Genomic DNA, 20,584 nt, shown 5'->3' on the forward strand with positions numbered 1-20,584 from the left:
TTAATGACGTCTGACAATAACATTCTGTGCAGTAAAAAATAAATAAATATAAATATATAAGTATGCTTCAGAGTTAGAGCTAGAGTTCTGAACTAGGTGAACTTGTTTTCTGAAACAAGAGTTTAGAAACTTATATGCCATTGAGAGATGTATTTTGTATTTATTCATAACTGAAATAACAAAGGTCACAGAGCAATCATGAGGTAGCAAGAATAAGATTGCTACTAATAATGCTAATAAAAATGTACAAACGATTAAATATATTTGCAGAATAAAAGATGCTGACTTAAAATGAGTAAAAGTTTGAAAAATGTAATAAAGCTTATTTAATTTTAAAATATTTTGACTTGCCCTTTCTTTTTGTGAAAGAGTAAAGTGAGTACACGTCTTATTTTAACAGATGATAGATTTCACTTTTTGAAGTGTATCTGGCATTTCATTACATGATTTCACTGATTCTTTCAAACTTCCATTTTGGCAAATTATGAAATTTTAATCTAAAATTGATAAATTTTATCTTTAATGACCATGTATTACACAATGTTACATAGTAAAACCAATGTCTATTTATAAGTCCAAAAAGTTCAGAAAAATTAAGAACAATAATATAACAAAAATAATAAATGTGGAACACTATTTAGATTTGGAAATAAAATTGAGGCCTTATCATTAGATCAAAACAAGTTCATTTAGTAATTCTACATATTAATAATGTTTATAACTCTTTAAATTTTTGTTGTTGTGGTTAAGACAGAGTCTCACTCTATGACCCAGGCTGGAGTGCAGTGGCACAATCACGGCTCACTGCATCCTCTATCTCCCTGGGCTTAAGTAATCATTCTGCCTCAGCAACTAGAGTAGCTGGGACTACATTTGCATGCCACCAGGCCTGGCTAATTTTTATGTTTTTGTAGAGACAAGAGTTTTGCCATGTTGCCCAGGATGATCTTGAATTCCTAGACTGAAGCGATTCACACACCCCAGCCTCCCAAAGTGCTGTGATTACAGGTATGAGCCACCATTCCCAGCACTCTTTAAAGTTTTTGATACTGTAATAAACGTTTTAAGTACTGTTTGATCTCTAATATTAGAAAAAAAAAAACCTATATACTGTGGCATCTAGTTAAGTTACAAATATCTCATAATATTATGTCAAAAATATCTATATAAACAGGGCTAAACCCACTTTACTCAATTAAATAGACAAAAATTAGTTATTTGGATAGGCATACTAATATTTTGCGAAAAACAATTATCAGTTAAATAGCATTTACTATAACAGGGAAAGCAGACAATTGCTATGAATAAAAGAGAATAAATATAATATAGTTAAATTATTAGCATATCCTGAACATATTGTAATATTCTATCCAGAGAATACAAAATAGACTAATTTACTTTAATTTATATTATGTTTGTATAATTAATGGGGCTTCACAACTTTTTTCTTAAGTATGGGAAATGGTCACAAAATAGAAAGTGAATATAGACTCCCTCCAGGAAACCTTGCCTTACATTAAATATTTGGCTATTTCTCAAGATGCTGGCTTTCTAGGCAGGACAGATAATTAAGCACATATTACACTGGGTCTTATTTAAGCGGGTTCTGCTTCTTCAGTTTGTTATGTATTCTCTGGATACACAAGTTGCATTCTCTTCGAACTCAACAGGATCACCAAATTCAGTGAACTCTTTGAGTTTAAAGAGAATAAAGGAAAATGTTTTTGGGGAGGCATTTTTTGTTTTAATTCCTTAGGAATCTCTTTGCTCTGTATACACTATTAAAGTAAAATAACTTCCAGTGTGTGTCCTCAGTTGTAATGGAGTCATTCATTTAAAAACAAGAGGAGCTAAATGATTAATATACTGGAAAAATAAAAAATACTCAATATAGCACTATTATATTAACTAATATATTGTAAATACTCACATTCATCTGGCAATTTAGGTACCTGTCCCATTGGCCATTTATCACACAAAATAACATTTTGGAATTTAGATTTCTAGGAGAAAAATAACTTACTCTAAGTCCATTTTAGTAATATTCAACAATTGGGAAATACAAATCTTTTTGATAAAAGTTATATTACTCAATAAGCTTCTATCACTGTCATGAAAAAAAGTTTAACCAAACACAGTTTGGAATTAATGAATTTATTCAACAACTAACTTTCCAACCATTACAAAAATGCACAAATAGTCTCTAATTTAACCTAAGTGAATAAATGTTTTTGGTTTAAACACTTCCAAAAATGAAAATAACTCATATAATGTATGATTTAACTTTCCAATCATTTTAAACATTAGATTTTTCTGAAAGTCTTTAACAATTTGAGAATCACTGGAAATTTCCCCCTTAAATACTCTTGCTATGATGTTGAGAATGCTTAGCTCTAATCCTGAGTTGTTCCACATGCAGAGTTCTTTCCAGCCCCTTAAATTTTGACTGCTTTTTGAGAAGACTACATTAATTTTCCAAGAAGCAGCCAAAAGTGTGGTGGCCAGAAGAGAAAAGTGTGTACTGGGTAAGGCTTGGCCAAAAAACCAAAGAGAAAAATTAGCATCACCACTGCTTTGTATATCAAAGTAATCTGGTCATTTTAGCTTTTACTGGGTCACATTATATTATTGGCTTATAATGAGTTTGCTATCAAATAAAACTTAGATTCCACCACTCCCACCCCAACTCCTGTCTACATATTGTCAGGATACAGTTCAGCTATCCTTTCCATGAATAGTTATTTTTTTGAGCTTAAATGTCAGATTTTACTTATTATTTTCTCTAAATACAGTTAGAAAAAAGGAATAGCAAATGATTACATAATGCTTTGTATACACCAGGCAATTTCTTAGCACCTTACATACATTAACTTTCAAATGCAATATACTTATGTCTCTAACTTTAAATAATCTTGTCAGAGTACTCTCAACCAATTTCTGCAATTTGTCTGGTAAATTAAAAGAAGTAAAGATAATAATTGGCATTGATTAAATACTAACCATACTTTAAGCATTATGCTACATTTAAAATTTTTTCCATTATCTTACTTTTCCCCAAGCTTTATGAGGTAGTGACATGGTTTGGCTATGTCCCTACTCAAATCTCATCTTCAATTGTAGTTCCCATAATCCCCATGTATCTTGGAAGGGACATGGTGAGAAGTAATTGAATCATGGGACTAGGTTTTCCTGTGCTGTTCTCTTGTTAGTGAATATATCTCATGAGATCTGATGGTTTTAAAAAGGATGGCTCTTTTATGAAGAGCACATGCTCTCTTGTCTGCTGCCATGTAAGATGTGCCTTTGCTCCTCCTTTACCTTCTGCCATTATTGTGAGGCCTCCCCAGCCATGTGGAACTGTGAAACCATTAAAACACTTTTCTTTATAAATTATCCAGTGTTGGGGTTTTTTTTTTTTAATAGCAGAGACTCACAGTTTATAAAGAGTAAAAGCCTCTGAAGCAAAGAGAAGGAAAAACTCCCAACGTCCCAGCCTTAGCATTGGAGGGTGGAGAGAGAGCTCTTTAAGGAGGAATTTCTAGAGATATTTAAAGACAGGAGGAGACAAAGGAAAAAAAGAATTCTAGAAGAAATTCAGCTATAACCAACATTAAATGCAAACCCCTAACTAGATAAACAGAAAAGCTCACACCAAAGGATTATTACCTCATTTACTATTACCCAATACATTCCCACTTTCAACAAGAAATTACAGCAGTTCTGTTGCTTGCTTTGCAAAAGGCAAGAGAAAACAGAATCTGAAGAGATATAGCAAGCAACAGAACCAGAGTCAGATATGGCCAACATTTTGGAAGTTTCAGAATGAAAATTCATAATAACTGATCAATAGGCTAAGGGTTCTAATGAAAAAAGTGGACAACATAAAGAAAACTCATGGATAATATAACCAGGAAGATGGAAACTCTAGGGAAGAATCCAAAAGAAATGTTAGAAGTAAAAAGAACAGAAATGAAGAATGCCTTTGATGAGCTCATCATTAGATTAAACATGGCCAAGAAAATAATCTGTGAGCTGTAAGATATATCAATAGAAATACTGCAAATTGAAATAAGAATTGAAATCAATGCCTAATAGATAGATTTAATTTTTATATAGTTGTTTAATTCTTCTGTGATTAATAGGTCATTGAAAATTGAATCTGTTTATTGTTAAGATTTTTCTTACTCACCTTATGTGGGAAGTTCTGCATAGCCTCACCTATATCCTATATTCCAACTTTTATTCTTGTGAGAAAAAATTATATTTTTTTGGTGTAAAAAGTTGATTTTATTTTCTTACCTAATAAAGAGTTTGTGTCAATTTGTAAGCATGTAAAGTTTATCATGGAGTATAGCCTCATGTAAATTACTTTTTATATGTTCCCCTTTAATTTTTTCAGTATTTCTGGCTGTTATTGGATATTTCACTTTGAATTAAAGAGAGAGCTGTGATAGAGATTAGATAAGTTGTAATCTCTATCTCACAGTATATTAGTTGTGGGTTTTTAGTAAATGCATTAAAGCAGAAAAAAAAAGAGAATGAGAGAAAGAGAAAAGAATGTCCAAGAACTGGGGGAACAAGACACACAATGAAAATACTAGAAGGAGAAGAGAGAAAAACTTTAAGTAACAATGGCTGAGGATGTCCCAAAATTATAGCAGAAGCTACACCATAGACCTGGGAAACTCAGGAAACATGAAACAGAGTAAATATATATAAAAAAATCTATACCTTAGCATATCACATTCAAAGCAGAAAACCAAAGACAAAAAGAAAATCCTGGAAGAAGCTAAGAGGGATGAAATACCTTATCTGTAGAAGAACAAAAATAGCAATTTTATTAAAGCTCTCTTCAAAAACCATGCAAGCAAAAAGAAAGGGGCTTGAAATATTAAGTGTTCAAATAATAAAACCACGAACCTAGAATTCTGTACCAGTCAAAAGTAGAGTGAAAAAATGACTTCTCAGACAAATAAAAACTAAAAACACTTCTTGTCCATAAAATTGCCTTGCAAAAAAACAAATGTAAGAGAATTTCTTCAGAAAGAAGAAAAATGATGTTCATCAGAAATGCCTATCTCTTTAAAAACGATTACCAGGGAAAAAATAAACAAAGGTAAAATAAAATATTTTATTATTATTATTTTTAATTGATCTAACAATAACTGTTCAAAATAATAACAGAAATAATGTACTGGGTTATTATAGCACACGGATAAATAAAATGAATGATGAGAATATTATAAGGGACAGAAGAATTAAATTAGAAACTGTTACGAGATACTCGTAATACCTGCGAAGTAGTATAGTGTTATGTGAAAGCAGACTTAGATTACTTGCACATATATATTGCAAGCCCCAGGGTCACCACTAAAATAACTATAAAAAGGAGGGTAATTGACATGCTAAGAGAAAATGAAAACATGTAAAATAGTCAACTAAAACCAGAGAAGGCACTGAAAGAGGGGAAGACAAAAACAAATATAAAAAAACCAATAGCAATAGCAAACAGTTACAACTCTTATAGGTATTAATCCAACTACATCAATAGTCACTTTAAATGTGAATACTAGGCTGGGCGGTGGCTCATTCCTGTAATCTCAGCAATTTGGCAGGCGGATCACCTGAGGTTGGGAGTTTGAGACCAGCCTGACCAATGTGGAGAAACCCAGTCTCTACTAAAAATACAAAATTTACTGGGCATGATGGCGTATGCCTGTAATACTAGCTACTCAGGAGGCTGAGGTAGGAGAATCACTTGAATCTGGGAGGTGGAGGTTGCAGTAAGCTGAGATCACACCATTGCACTCCAGCCTAGGCAACCAGCAAAACCGCGTCTCAAAAAAAAAAAACAAAGCGGGGGGATATTAAATATGCCAATAAAAATAGCATAGATTTAAAAAAACCAAAATGAAACAAAAGCAAAAAGAAAGTCCCACTAGATATTTCCTGCAAGAAACCTGCCTTAAATATGAGAACATAGATAAATTAAAAGCAAAGGTATAGAGAAAGATATATTATCTTTACACACATTAAAAAAAACACTAGGTTATCCATATTAATTTAAGATAAAGCAAATTTCATAGCACTGAAAATTATCTGGGATAAAAAGTCATTACACAATGATAAAGGTCCCAACTTTCCAAGAAGATATGACAAAACATAATGTGCAAGTTCCTAAAAACATAGCAAAAAGTATGTTACAAAAATTGATAGCACTGCAAGAGAAAAATGCATAAAGCACTATTATAGTGGGAGACTTCTGATATCCCTCTATTTATATCAAAATCAGATAAAGATACCATAAAAAATAAGAACTATGGATTAATAACATTCATGAACACAGATGTAAAAATCCTCAAAAAAGTCAGCAAACCAAGTACAACAATCTATAGAAAGAATTGTACATTATGTCAAATTGAGATTTATGCCAGCTATGCAAGGCTGCTTCAAGATTTGAAATTCTGTCAGTGTACTATTTCACATCAAAAGGCAAAAGAAGAAAATTCGTGTCATCATATCAACACATGCAGAAAAACGATTTGTCAAAATCCAACATCCGTTCATAATATATACTTTTAGCAAACTAGGAATAGAGGGGGACTTCCTCTACTTGATGAACAACATCTAATAAATAATCTACAGTTTAGAACACACTTGAGGTTGAAGAACTATTTATATTTCTCCTAAGATCAGAAAAGCCAATGAGGTCCATTTTTACCACTCGCATTCAGCACTATACTGGAAACACTAGCTAATGTAATGCAACAAAAAAAGAAAAGAGGCAGATTAGGAAGAAAAAAATATATACAACTGTCTTTGTTTACAGATTATATCATCCTCTACTTCAAAAGTACAAAGAATCAGCAAAAAAATCTCGACTAATAAGCAATTTTGGTAAAGTTTCAGGATACAAGGTTAATATACAAAAGTCAATTGCTTTTCTATATGCTAACAATAAACAAATCAAATTTGATATAAAAATCTTTTCAAATCTTCTATCTTTTATTTCCTTTTCTTTCTTTACCCCTATAAGTAGTTGCTGAATAGAGGAGAGGTAGCAGACATTTGTTGTTCCTTAAAGATTTTTCCAACATTTTACATTAATAATATGTGAACTATATAACAAAAATGTAGTATTTATTTTCATAGATGCCATTTTTCTGTGTAACAAAATGTACTTCTTTGCTTTGATTCCTACTTATCAAAAATGGATGGTAAATTTCCTTGGCCATTTTTCTGTATCTATTAATCATACAAATTTTCTCATTTAATACTCTGTATTATTGCTAAGACAGAAGTTCAACATCTCTCTACTTGACCTACATGCTCATATGCCTCCTAAATTTCCTAATTTCCCTCTACTTTTGGTTTTTAGGTTTCTTCCCTTTGTTTCACCTCAACAATGCTTTTAAGATACGTTTTAGTTTTAAAAATCTAATATAAGTCATCCAAGTTTTACCCTAATTGACAGTATATTTTAGGTTTTCTACTCTACCATGTGACCAGAAAAATAATCTATCATTCTTCATCAAAGTCTACAAATGCTTTTCAAGATGGATCCCTGAGCTGAGTGTGGTGGCTTACTCCTATAATCTCCATACTTTGGAAGGCTGAAGCAGGAGGATCACTTGAGCCCAGAAGTTCGAGACCAGCCTGGGCAACATGATGATAAAACCCTATTTCTACAAAAAAAAAAAAAAAAAAAAAAAGGCAAAAATTAGCTGGTGGTGTGTACCTATAATCCCAGATACTCAGGGGTCTGAGGCAGAAGGATCCCTTGAACCTGGGAGGCAGAGTTTCTAATGAGCCAGGATCACACCACTGCACCAGGGCCTGGGTGACAGAGCAAGGCCCTGTCTCAAAAAAAAAAAAAAAAAAAAAAAAAAAAAATTCATGTTTTCCTCTCAGAAAGCACTATGTCACCACTAATTTCACTTATAGTAAAAGGGTCACTAGACAAGATACATAAATATTATAGTTATTGGGAAAATATCAACTGTATTCCATGTGAAATTATTGGTATAATATTTTCTTAACTCTGTTTTAGAAATGTAGATCATAGAGATGATAAAACATATGTGAAGTAAAAAAATCCTGTGAGCAAATTTAAATGATGGTGACTACCACCTTCATGGGCTTGACCTAAAGCTGCTTCATCTTTGATTTTTCTTATCTGCAGAAATAATTAAAGTAAGTAGTATAAGACAATAATCTAGGAGCATGTTGGGTGAGAAGATAGCATAGGAATATAAAATAAGATAAAAATGTGTTCCCAGGCCAGCGCGGTAGCTCGTGCCTGTGATCTCGGCACTTTGGGAGGCTGAGGAGGCAGATCATTTGAGGCTAGGACTTTGAGACTGGCCTGGCTAACATGGGGAAATCCTGTGTCTATTAAAAATACAAAAGTTGGCCAGGCATGGTGGTGCATGCCTGTAATCCCAGCTACTAGGGAGGCTGAGGCAGGAGAATCGCTTGACTCTGGGAAGTGGAAGTTGCAGTGAGCTGAGATTGTGCCACTGCACTCCAACCTGGGTGATGAAGTGAGATTCTGTCTCCAAAAAAAGAAAAAAAGTGTTTCCAAAATAACCAAAATAAGTTCAAGTGACATGTTCCAGTTATATTGGTAGAAAACCAATATATCGAGGCTTTAATTTTATCTTTAATCATAAACAAAGGGTTATTTACATGAAGAATAAGGATTACAAAATTATTATTTTTATTCATATAATCTGACAGAGATGATTTCTGATATTCTACTCTCTCGCCAAAGTACCTTTCCTCTTCTCCTGCCCATTGGTTTAACAAGTTCTTTCTCTTCCTATGGGTTTTAGTTGAAAAGTTATTTCCTTAGGGTGATCTCATCTCGTTTTCTAAAATGGGTTGGATCACCTGGTTTACATTTCTCTTGCATCCTGTCCTTACTTTTTATAGCAAGCATCATACTTACATGACTGTTCAACTTCTCATGACTGTAAATTCCATGAGGACAAACAGGATCCTCATGTATTATTTGTTGCTACATCTCCAGGCCCTAGCATTGTTCTTTGCTCATATTGGGACTCAATAAGCAGTTGTTCAATTAAAAAATGTATAAATGTGATGATCTATTAGTAACAATTGTCACCCTAGGTTGGAAAACACCTTCTGTTATTGAAGATAAAACCACTTGCATAATTAAGAAAAAGATTAAAAGCAAAATTGTTAGACTGATATTAAACACTGATTGATAAATTCAACATTTTGTTTAAATGGCAGTTATTTATGCATTTTATTATTTGATTATTTTAGAGATTATAAATATTTGTCAAAGAGTGTAATATGTTAGAACATTCATCTTAAAGTCACTCATAATATTGGCACTTATTAAAGAAGCTGGAATAGTTTACAAAAGAGCCCAAGTGTTTTAAAGATTATGTGGTATCTAATGAACAATTACTCTCCTCTCAATTGCGATTTTAAGTCTCTTACATTAACTTATATCTCTCTATATAAACATGTAGTCAATGTGCAGAAGATACTAAACTATGTGTCAAAACAAATAGTAAAGAAAAATGGGGAAAAGGGGAGATTAGTCATGAGTTCTTATACCTGTAAGTGATGTGCTTGTGCTGCCACTTCTGTCCTGTTAATGCATATCGCTTTCGACGAATATGAAATTTGGAGCTACCTCTTGTCTGGTCAGGTACACCACATCGGGGCTTCTTCATCCAGCTGCAAAAAAGAAGCAGTATTTCCAGTTATTTACTAACAACCCTAATCATTAAATTGAAAAGGTAATCAATTAAGAGGTTCATCCAAGGCAGTGATGATGAAAAAGGCAAACTACAAAGTAAAGAGAACACTCAATTGTCTTGCACTTTGAATCTAAGTAGAGAGCATAGTTTTTCCTTAATTATCAGGAATCACTTGTTTACTATTTGGATCCTTTAGATAATTTTCTTCTAATATATTTTGAGATAACTGTAGACAGAGGTACTCTAAAGCTTCTAAAAATTTACTGTTAACAAGATATATAATCTTGGGCAAGTTTTTAATTCCTAGCGTTACTCATAAAATGCCACTACAGAGTATTCTACCTTTAACATTCAAAAATTATCCTAATCTATTACCTGAATTTAAATCCCAGGATTCAAAAGGGTATATGCTACTCTGTTCTCACTTACATAGCAGTCAACTATTCAAATAACATGTTCATTTCTCCACCTTTTCTTCTTTACATTTGATCATTATTTCATTTCCAAGTAGCAGCCACTTGCTTTGAATATTTGATAATAACAAAATTCAATGCTTAAAAAATATTTTTCTGAATATGAGGTTTTGCACTAAGGTTTAACATATTTAAATTAGAAAAGGAAATGCTGCTTTTAATTTTTGAATCTTAATACATATACAGATAGAATAGTCTAACTACTCTTCTAGAGAGCCTCACTGGACCACTGTCACATTTTCTATTTATTCTTGTATCTTACCTAAGTAGACAGATTTTCATGATTTGGGGTACTTTTTTTTAGTGCCTTATAAAGTGACTTTACTGTTTATTAGCGCATTTATTTTAATAATTACAAAGGTAAGGCCGAATCTTCATAGTGCTACATGGTTCAGAAAGTAGAAATTAAAAAAAAAAAAACAATTTTTGGAGTATTTACTTTATAATTTCTATACTTTTTAAATGGAAAAGGAATGGTCATAGAAATGACTAAGTTATTTACATGTTAAGTAATATACACATGAAGTAATTTACATGTTATGCAACAAAATCCAATAATCTACTTTTACAAACATAACAATAACTTCCTGCAACAGTGAAAGAACAACTTTTACTTCTTAAGAAAGATGGCACTTTTCCAGGAAACGTTAAAAGATCCTGCTTTCTTATTATGACCCCAGCAATGTCAGTTACCAGATTTAACAAATTCCATCCTAGCTGAAATGCACTGTAGAGTTATTTCAGAAAATTATTCTTTCCCTTTATTAAAGTCCCTGAACTAAAAAAGACATCTTGTAAGTGCAAAATTCTAAGAGTCTACCCAGCCCTATGGAACTAAGCTCTCTGGAGGTGAGACCAGAGGCCTCTCATTTTTAACTAACACTTCCAGGTCATGCCTAAACACACTGAATTTGAGAGACGTTTCGCTACACCGTAAAACACTTAGAAGGAATTTGGTATTCTAAGTATCTTGCATAACTCCTAGCATAGAAGAAATATCAAGTAAATATTAATTGACTAGATGGATATGGTTATTTTTATTGTATAGTTTAAGATCTAGATACTGATTTAACTAATAATTATTAATGGCATGTCTATGATGATTTAAATTGCTTTTATATATAGGTATTAATTATATTCTCAAAAAATTATAATATTCCTAAGATAGGTACTTATCTTTACTTATCTCATTGAAAGTGCTGGGAGGACAAACAACATGTAATTCTGAAATATGAGTATGTTTACTTAATGTGGGATATGGTTACATTCACATTTAGCTAAGGAAAACATTTAAGTCAGCCATCTGTGAGAAAAAATTGAAATAGATAGCTGGATAAAATTTGAAACAATAGAATGTATTTTCAATGAGAGTATAGTCTCTCAAATTACTTTAGTATGCATAAAATTGAAAAATGAAGGCAGTAATGTCATGCTTTTGTTGGGGCCAATAGAAGTTTTCTTTGTGAACTGTGTGCATCTTCCAAAGAACAGATATTTTAGGGAGGAATATTAGGCTCCTATGCTAAAAGACATCTCTGCTGAATCCCTTATATAAGTCTTGGGCTTTTGCCCACTTCATAAATTGCTTGCTTGTATTCTATTTGTTCATTTACCTATCTCATCCTGATTTGTTCACCCTACAATATTTTTGAGCTTTTACAAAATGCTAAGATATTAAAAGAAAGTATGGATTAAAAGATGAAGGAAGAAAGAGTCTCTTCCTTACTAAGCTCATAACACACAGGTAAGACATGTACAATTTAAAAAATACAATATAATGGGGTAAGTGCTCTCACATCTCCATCTAGATATCCTGTCATCATCTCTAATGTTATATGTAACACAAAGAAAATCATGATATTCCTACTCCAAACTTGCAGCAATTTATCTGATGCCTCATCTCAGCTGAAAGCCTTAACATCTTCTAAAGCCCATGCCAGATATCCCGGTACAATCTTCCGCTATTCTCTCCTCACGTCCAGTCAATCACAGTCTAGTTTCTTCTACCCTCAAAATGTCTCTTTCACTCTCAACACTTAGTTCATTTTCCCGACTAACAATGCATTTTCCCAAAGCAAAGGTGTGCTCTCTACATGTTCTGAGCCCGAAGTGCCTTTGTAGAAAGAATCTTATTCAGGTCTATTTAGCAAGGGTGTTTCCTGTCCTCCTTCTTTTCAAAATCCACTAGAGTTTATACAGAACCAAGCCTCTTCTGCCCTTGTATGCAATGACCTCTGTCTGGAATACATTTTACACCTTGTTTACCCTGAGAATCCTAATTATTATTAATATTCAACTCACATAGATATGGTTTACCACCCCAATACAGCACGTCTTATGTGTATCCTGATTTGTATGTGTCTGTCTCTATCAACCACTGACCTGTGAGTGAGGGTAGAGAGCCCAGCATGTGGTCAGTGCCTAGTGAAGTTTCCAATAAGAAACATGAAGCAAATGAACTAAGTCTATATGTCTTGTTGCATATACTGATCATTTCGACAACCCGACATATTTCCTGGACTTTGTAACTTTTTCCAACTCTGTGCCTTGAACAAATGATTATTGCAGAGATATTACGTGGATACTTATATAAAGCAAAATCATGAAGTAGATGATTTACACATAAGAAATAAGCATAACATATACAATTTAATATCAACTAATGATTTCATGAAAGTAACTGTGAATGAAGATTGGTCAAGTTGAGAAAACTCTATGTTAACTTCACCAATATTTGTATCCAAATATGCTGGCACAGACATATTAGTGGGTGTTATCTTCTCAAAGTATGTAAAATATCACAAATACAATCAAAGCACCTCACACTACTGAACATGACACAGAATATGAGCTAAATTGATCTTCAGGCTTTTGTATATCACTTGAAACATTTTGTGTATGACTTAAAACATTTTAATAAGCAGGTAGGTTCTTTCTTATAGAACTTTTAAAGTTTCCAATGGATATAAAGAATGGTCAGTGTTTAACAGGACTCTTCAATGCATTAAATGTCTAATATTAAATGCAAAACTGGCATGTTAATGTTAGTATTCAGTTACAGTCTAGGAGTCAGGTTCATTTCCAGTTGCCAAAATAGATAATATGAATTTATTAGGCACCAAAATGTTAGTAGCATTCAAATTTCATTTTGATAAATCCCACATATACCTGTTAACACAAAAAGCAGGAATATATAACTACGAATATCTACATATAAAGTTAACATATAAGTATAGTATATATATATATTTGCTTATTACCAACTGGCAACTTGGCAAAATCTAGTTGCCACCTTTTTTTTAAAAGCTTTCAATAACATACTATTTCAGGCAGTACTTTTTTGTGACAGTGTCACTGGTTAAACATAGTTACTTTTTCAGTGTGTCAACACACAAATCATATAACCGTGCTTTTCCTTTTTCTTGACTGACTTATTTGTGAGAAATTTCAAGTTGACATCCCAAAGCAGACAAAGACATGGGGAAGGAGCACTGCAGCATGGGGTAGGCAGTTAACGGTAAAAGGCATTTTGTAATTATCAAGGTGTAAATAATGGCATGGCTTCAGTTTTCATAAATATAGTATTGATTTTTAACACTGATTTAATTTTCAAGAAACTAGAGAATTTTAAAATTAGGTGGGAAGATCATTAATGTCTTCATTTAAGTTAACTCAATTTAAAAAGAAAAAAAAATGTCTAGAATCAGTGCTCTTGAGAGGAATATAAAAATTGAAAGCAGAGATCCTGGTGCCAAACTGCAGAGTTACCACGCTGGCTCCACTCACTGACTCACTAGCTCTACAATAATTGTCAGGTTACTGTTTCTTTTTATGCTTCAGTTTCCACATCTATAAAAAGGAGATGATAATATTACCTCTCTTACTGGGTTATTGTGAAGAATAAATTATTTAAATCATTTTAAACACTTAAAATAGTGTCTAGCAGACAGTAACTACTATTATTAACTTATAATTTCAATTCTAATAACTATTATTATTTTACAAATATGAGAAAGTAGTTGTACTGCTGGTAGTAGTGGTAGAAGCAGCAACAGCAGCAGTAGCATACAAGTATCAGTGTGCTTCACCTCCCTTTGACCTGTATGTATGTTATTTAAAACACGGATCTTTTTGGTATACTTTGATATTAGAAATGTAAATAAGCAGCTTCACTGTCCCCTGTTTTATGTAAATAAAGTAGCCAGAAGCTTCTAAACAGTTTGCTGTACAAACACACACACACACACAACACACACACACACACACAACACATACACACACACACACACACGCTATCTGAAAGTGTCCATTAACTTCAGTAAAACATATTTTTAAAAAAATATTTAATAAGTTGGGCATTTATGTCAAACACATAAGACCAATGACTACATGACTCTAAGAGGTGTCCTTAGGTTATAGTCCATGTACCAGGTATCCCGTAGTGGTGCTGCAAGAAGGCAGTGCTTCAACAAAATACCAAGTAAACACCATCCCTTGCAGCTAGAGCTCTGCCACACAGTGGCTCTGTGTACATACTCCTACCTTTACCAAGAAAAAAGAAAATGACTGCCAAATATTTATGTTGTACTTTATCAGTAAGTGTTCTAAGAACAATATTCACCAGAATAATATGTTAAAAAAGTTTCCATTCTCCATACTTTTTCAAGTTTTAAATAAAAGTACAAGTAATATTTGCTATTTATAGTAGTCCCTAAATATCCTTCTAGAAATTTTTAAATATGTTTATTTTAATTACTTTTTAAAAATCCTTAGATTTTGTTTGTATTCATAGAGTCAAGTCCAGTTTTCATGGGAAGATTTTTAAAAGTAAATTAACTTAGGGCTAAAAATGTGTTGCAGCTGACAGCTCACTCTAGTCCAGAGTTTCTTTTTTCTACAGACTCTTTAACTGCCTGTGTAGATACACAGATTATTCACAAGATTGAAATGGCAAAGTTAAAGTACCTAAATACCTGAGCAAGAACAAAAGTGTATTAAGCCACCATGATTTCAATGTGAACACAAGTTCAGTTAGTGTCAGCTCTTACCAATTCTTTCAACTTTTTACCTTTCAGAATAGGAATCTAAGGTTCCTGCTTACTAGCTACCAACCTTCCTTCTGCTGCCGCCAAAATGAGGACTGACCCATCCTATAATGTGATAGTGTTTTAATGCCATGAGTATTTTCAGAAATAAAAAGAACATAAATTGCTCAAGAATATATATTTTATATTCAAATTGAAAAAGAAGATAGACAGTATTCTCTTGGCCATTTAGACTAAAGAATAATAATCATAAAACATATTGATAAGCCAAAAATGTTGAAGTTCTTGGTATATCTAAATAAGCATTTTATCAAATTAAGAGTTCAAATATCACTATAGTTCCACTGAAATGACTTGAAAAAACTACTTATTCAATATTAAATAAATTTTAATTAAGTTAAATTTCTGTAAAGTGAGATATCATCCTAACCCAATTAAACAAGCTTTTATCGAAACGACAGGCAATAATGAATGCTGATGAGGGTCTAAAGAAAGGGGAATCCTTATACACTACTTACGGAAATACAAATTAGTATAACCACTATGGAGAACAGTATGGAGGTTCCTTAAAAAACTAAAAATAGAATTACCATATGATCTAACAATCCCACTGCTGGGCATATATCCAAAGGAAAGGGTATTAGTATATTGAAGAGATATCTACACTCCCTTGCTTATTGCAGCACTATTCACAATAGCTAAGGTATGGAATCATCTGAAGTGCCTGTCGATGGGTGAATGGATAAAGAAAACATGGTATGTATAAACAATGGAATATTATTCAGCCATAAAATCTAAAATCCTTTCATTTGCAGCAACATGGATAGATTTGGAAAACATTATATTAAGTGAAATAAGCCAGGCACAAAAAGACAAATATTGCATTGCATGTTCTCATATATGCTGGAGGAAAAAAAAAAAAACCTGATGGAGACAGAGACTAGAATTATGTTACCAGAGTCTGGGAAGGATAGTAGGAAGGCAGGTCTAGTAAAGAAGGGGTAGCTAATGGGAACAAAATATAGTTAGGTAGAACATAAAAGATATAGTAGTAAATAGCACAATAGGGTGACTACAGTTAAAAACAATTTATTGTATATTTAAAACTAAAAGAGTAGGATTGGAATGACCCTAACACAAATAAATGGAAAATACTTGTGGTGATGGATACCTAACTACCCTAATTTGATTATTATGTATTGTATACCTGTATCAAACATAACATGTACCCTATAAATATATTATATATCCATAATAATTAAAAATAATTTTAAAAAGAAATATTTCCCCAAGGACACTTGAGTGCATGCCACTGTGTACATATAAAAAAGATAAACTAATATGAAAAAATTACTATTAAAATTATAAAACATATCAGACTCATTTTCTTTATTACCTTGCTATTTTTTTGTTTCCTTGCTAAATAGATACAGTTTATGTATAATATAGATTGCTCCATTCAGTAAGAAATTTAAGGGAACTTGCTTGCAAAAATTAATTATGCATCTATAAAAGAATCACTGATGAACTCATTCTGTGGGAGGGAATAAGTAGTATGATCTCTAACACTTTTGTTAGTTAATATCAAAGCAATATAATATGCCAGTTAAGATCATACTTTAATTTATTGCTTGAAAATGGTTAATTTCTTCAATTTAATATAGGGATTACTGCAATTGTCATCATTACTTTTAATTACCCAATAATTACAAATTCTTTTTTTTTTTTATTGCATTTTAGGTTTTGGGGTACATGTGAAAAACATGCAAGGTTGTTGCATAGGTGCATACGTGGCAGTGTGATTTGCTGCCTTCCTCCTCTTCACCTATATCTGGCATTTCTCCCCATGCTATTCCTCCCCAACTCCCCACCCCCCCGCTGTCCCCCCCACTCCCCCGCAACAGACCCAAGTGTATAGTGCTCCCCTCCCTGTGTCCCTGTGTTCTCATTGTTCAACACCCGCCTATGAGTGAGAACATGTGGTGTTTGATTTTCTGTTCTTGTGTCAGTTTGCTGAGAATGATGGTTTCCAGGTTCATCCATGTCCCTACAAAGGATGCAAACTCATCGTTTTTGATGGCTGCATTATATTCCATGGTGTATATATGCCACATTTTTCCTGTCCAGTCTATCATCGATGGGCATTTGGGTTGGTTCCAGGTCTCTGCTATTGTAAACTGTGCTGCAATGAACATTCGTGTGCATGTGTCCTTATAGTAGAACGATTTATAATCCTTTGGATATATGCCCAGTAATGGGATTGCTGGGTCAAATGGAATTTCTATTTCTAGGTCCTTGAGGAATCGCCACACTGTCTTCCACAATGGTTGAACTAATTTACACTCCCACCAACAGTGTAAAAGTGTTCCTATTTCTCCACATCCTCTCCAGCATCTGTTGTCTCCAGATTTTTTAATGATCACCATTCTAACTGGCGTGAGATGGTATCTCAATGTAGTTTTGATTTGCATTTCTCTAATGAACAGTGATGATGAGCATTTTTTCATATGCTTGTTGGCCTCATGTATGTCTTCTTTTGTAAAGTATCTGTTCATATCCTTCGCCCATTTTTGAATGGGCTTGTTTGATTTTTTCTTGTAAATCTGTTTTAGCTCGTTGTAAATTCTGGATATCAGCCCTTTGTCAGACGGGTAAGCTGCAAAAATTTTTTCCCATTCTGTTGGTTGCCAATTCACTCTATTGACTGTTTCTTTTGCCGTGCAGAAGCTGTGGAGTTTGATTAGGTCCCATTTGTCTATTTTGGCTTTTGTTGCCAATGCTTTTGGTGTTTTGGTCATGAAGTCCTTGCCTATGCCTATGTCCTGAATGGTTTTCCCTAAAAACACTAGAAGGAAACCTAGGGATAATTACAAATTCAATGCGTCACATGTCTATCTGCCAAAGGAGGATATAATTATTTAATTTAAAAACAATTGATCTTGACAAAAGTCTAAAATTATATAAGAGTTTAAAGCACTGAAAATGGTTAAGACAGTATATTAACACTGAGGAATAATTTAGATCTATAACTATAGTTCATATTTTATGTAATAAGTATCAGATAAAAATTTATACCTTATAATTTGACTGCCATATAACAGAGTGTGATTTCAGCATGGATTGTTACCACAAATTCAAAATTATAAAAGCACAGATGATTGCTTTAATAGCATGATGATGGAGATTATGCTTCCAAAAATAGTACACGATTTCAGCTGAGTAACTTGAGCAATAACACCTTAAGAGTAAAGGTGCAACAGTAGAAAAGAAACAGGCAGGAAGCAAATGAAGCTACAGGGTTTCTACTTCAAGTGACAATGAGATTGAAGTCTCCAAGCAGACAAGGGAGCAGAGGAGGCATGGCAGGCTAGCAAGGGAAGGTGCGGAAGAGTTAACAAGGCTTTCGTGGTTTCACCTAGAAATAACTTCCAGGTGAAACACTGTTTGAAGAGAAAGATGCACTACCAGTTCCTAAAAAGGCACCAAGAAAATCCAAACCTGAAACAGAACAAGGCTTTGTTCAAACAAAAACAAAAACAAAAACAAAACAGCTCCAAACCCCAAAACAAACAAGCAAAAAAAAATCCCTTTGATTTTAAATTATGGGCTGCCTATATAGTTGATCTTTTCTCTATAATGCTGTATCACAGAAATTCTGCTTTAACTCCCACACAGTGACACGATCATTTTTACTGGTCTGGAATCTGAGCCACTCTGTGCCCAAAAAAAGGCCAGTGTCCTTCTCTACGCCTTCGCATTTTTTACATCCTCTTGCCAGAGAACAGTAAACTGTTCAGACCCCTTTCCACATGAAGGGCCCAAATAAATCCTGTGCACATTACTGTTCCATTACCTCCTGACAAAAACCCTTCTCCAGCCACTTTCGGGAAACCAAACCTTTCCATCCCAAGTCCTTCCAATGACCAACAGCTCCCAAAACTGGCAGAAAGGTAGACACAACCTTTTCTAGGACTTCACTTTCTTAAATTTAATAACTAGTAATAAGTATCACAAACTTCCTTATTATTCTGGCACTAGTCAAGTTAGACATTCAAACAACATAAACTAATTTGTTTCCCAAGTCCTCAATTTATTTGTATTTTTATGAACTGTGTCATATTTTCAAAGAAATGACTCAGAAGCTGACAGTTCTCCATTACGAACAAGAACGCTGTCCACAGCACTTTACAAAATGCTGGGATGAGGAGTACAATTTAAATGGAATTTGGCATAATTCGCAAAACACAGGACTTGCTGGAGGCTTTTGATTAACTTAAAACTATATTTATTTAAGACAAGGGGCATATTATGACTTAAAATGATATTATACTATTTAGAGAGAATTGCAGTGATTAGAGGGCAGCAGGTCCAAAATATCAAAACTCTATTCCCAATATTTACAACAAGTTTCTAATTGTGGCAGAATACATTCTTTTTCCTCTTGATTCTGTTTTCCAAGATGTAAATCAAAGTTAATATTTATGCATCTCTCAAAGGTGCTAGGGAGGTAATGTATTTATATTTTCAAACTGCTTTGAAGTTTAATCTCAAAGCCTTTATTATTTATAAAGGTTTCCCTGCCTTGATGAAATAAAAATATTATGACTAACATCATGCTGCAAACATTAGAAGGCAAAATATAATTTCACAATTATGTATTAAATTAGTTTGATATGTCAGAATTAATTAAGTATGTCTGAGTCCAGATAATCTAAGTATTTAAGGTTTCAAAAGAAAAACAGTATGTCTTTTCTCAAGATATATAGCAGGGCAAGTTCCCCAGATCAAATGTCAAAAGACAGGTTCTGTAACTACTCTGCAGTTCACTTAGCTTTTGACATTTAGTGCCTTTATTTGAGAAAGCAGAGAGAAAAATGCATCATTGTCCTTCTTATTGTGGATGGCTGATGTACCATAATCAAACTAAGTAAGAAAAAATAGGTAAATTTTGTGAGTATCAAGGATTCTTTCTTTTTCTTTTTTTATTATTATTATTCTTTAAGTTCTAGGGTACATGTGCAGATCGTGCAGGTTTGTTACATAGGTATACACGTACCAGGATGGTTTGCTGCATCCATCACCCTTTCAACTACATTAGGTATTTCTCCTAATGTTATCCCTCCCCAATCCCCCCACCCCCTGCTATCCCTCCACTAGCCCCCCATCCCCAACAGGCCCCAGTGTGTGATGTTCCCCTTCCTGTGTCCATGTGTTCTTATTGTTCAACACCCATGAGCGAGAACATGTGGTGTTTGGTTTTCTGTTCTTGTGTCAGTTTGCCGAGAATGATGGTTTTCAGCTTTATCTGTGTCCTTGCAAGGACATGAAC

General features: G+C 33.4%; 1 protein-coding gene across 1 annotated transcript in view; it reads right to left on the reverse strand.

Annotated features, from left to right (window-relative positions):
- MMP16 (matrix metallopeptidase 16) overlaps nt 1–20,584 on the reverse strand; it is a 274,698-nt gene that overhangs the window by 116,420 nt on the left and 137,694 nt on the right. Inside the window, exon 3 of the mRNA XM_012465088.2 lies at nt 9,592–9,714. Within this exon, the coding sequence (XP_012320511.1) occupies nt 9,592–9,714 (123 nt within the window). The remainder of the gene's footprint in view (nt 1–9,591; nt 9,715–20,584) is intronic.

The sequence above is a fragment of the Aotus nancymaae genome, unplaced genomic scaffold (genome assembly GCF_030222135.1).
Source record: "Aotus nancymaae isolate 86718 unplaced genomic scaffold, 86718_ANA_hifiasm-v0.15.2.pri h1tg000036l, whole genome shotgun sequence".
Taxonomy (NCBI): Eukaryota; Metazoa; Chordata; class Mammalia; order Primates; family Aotidae; genus Aotus; species Aotus nancymaae.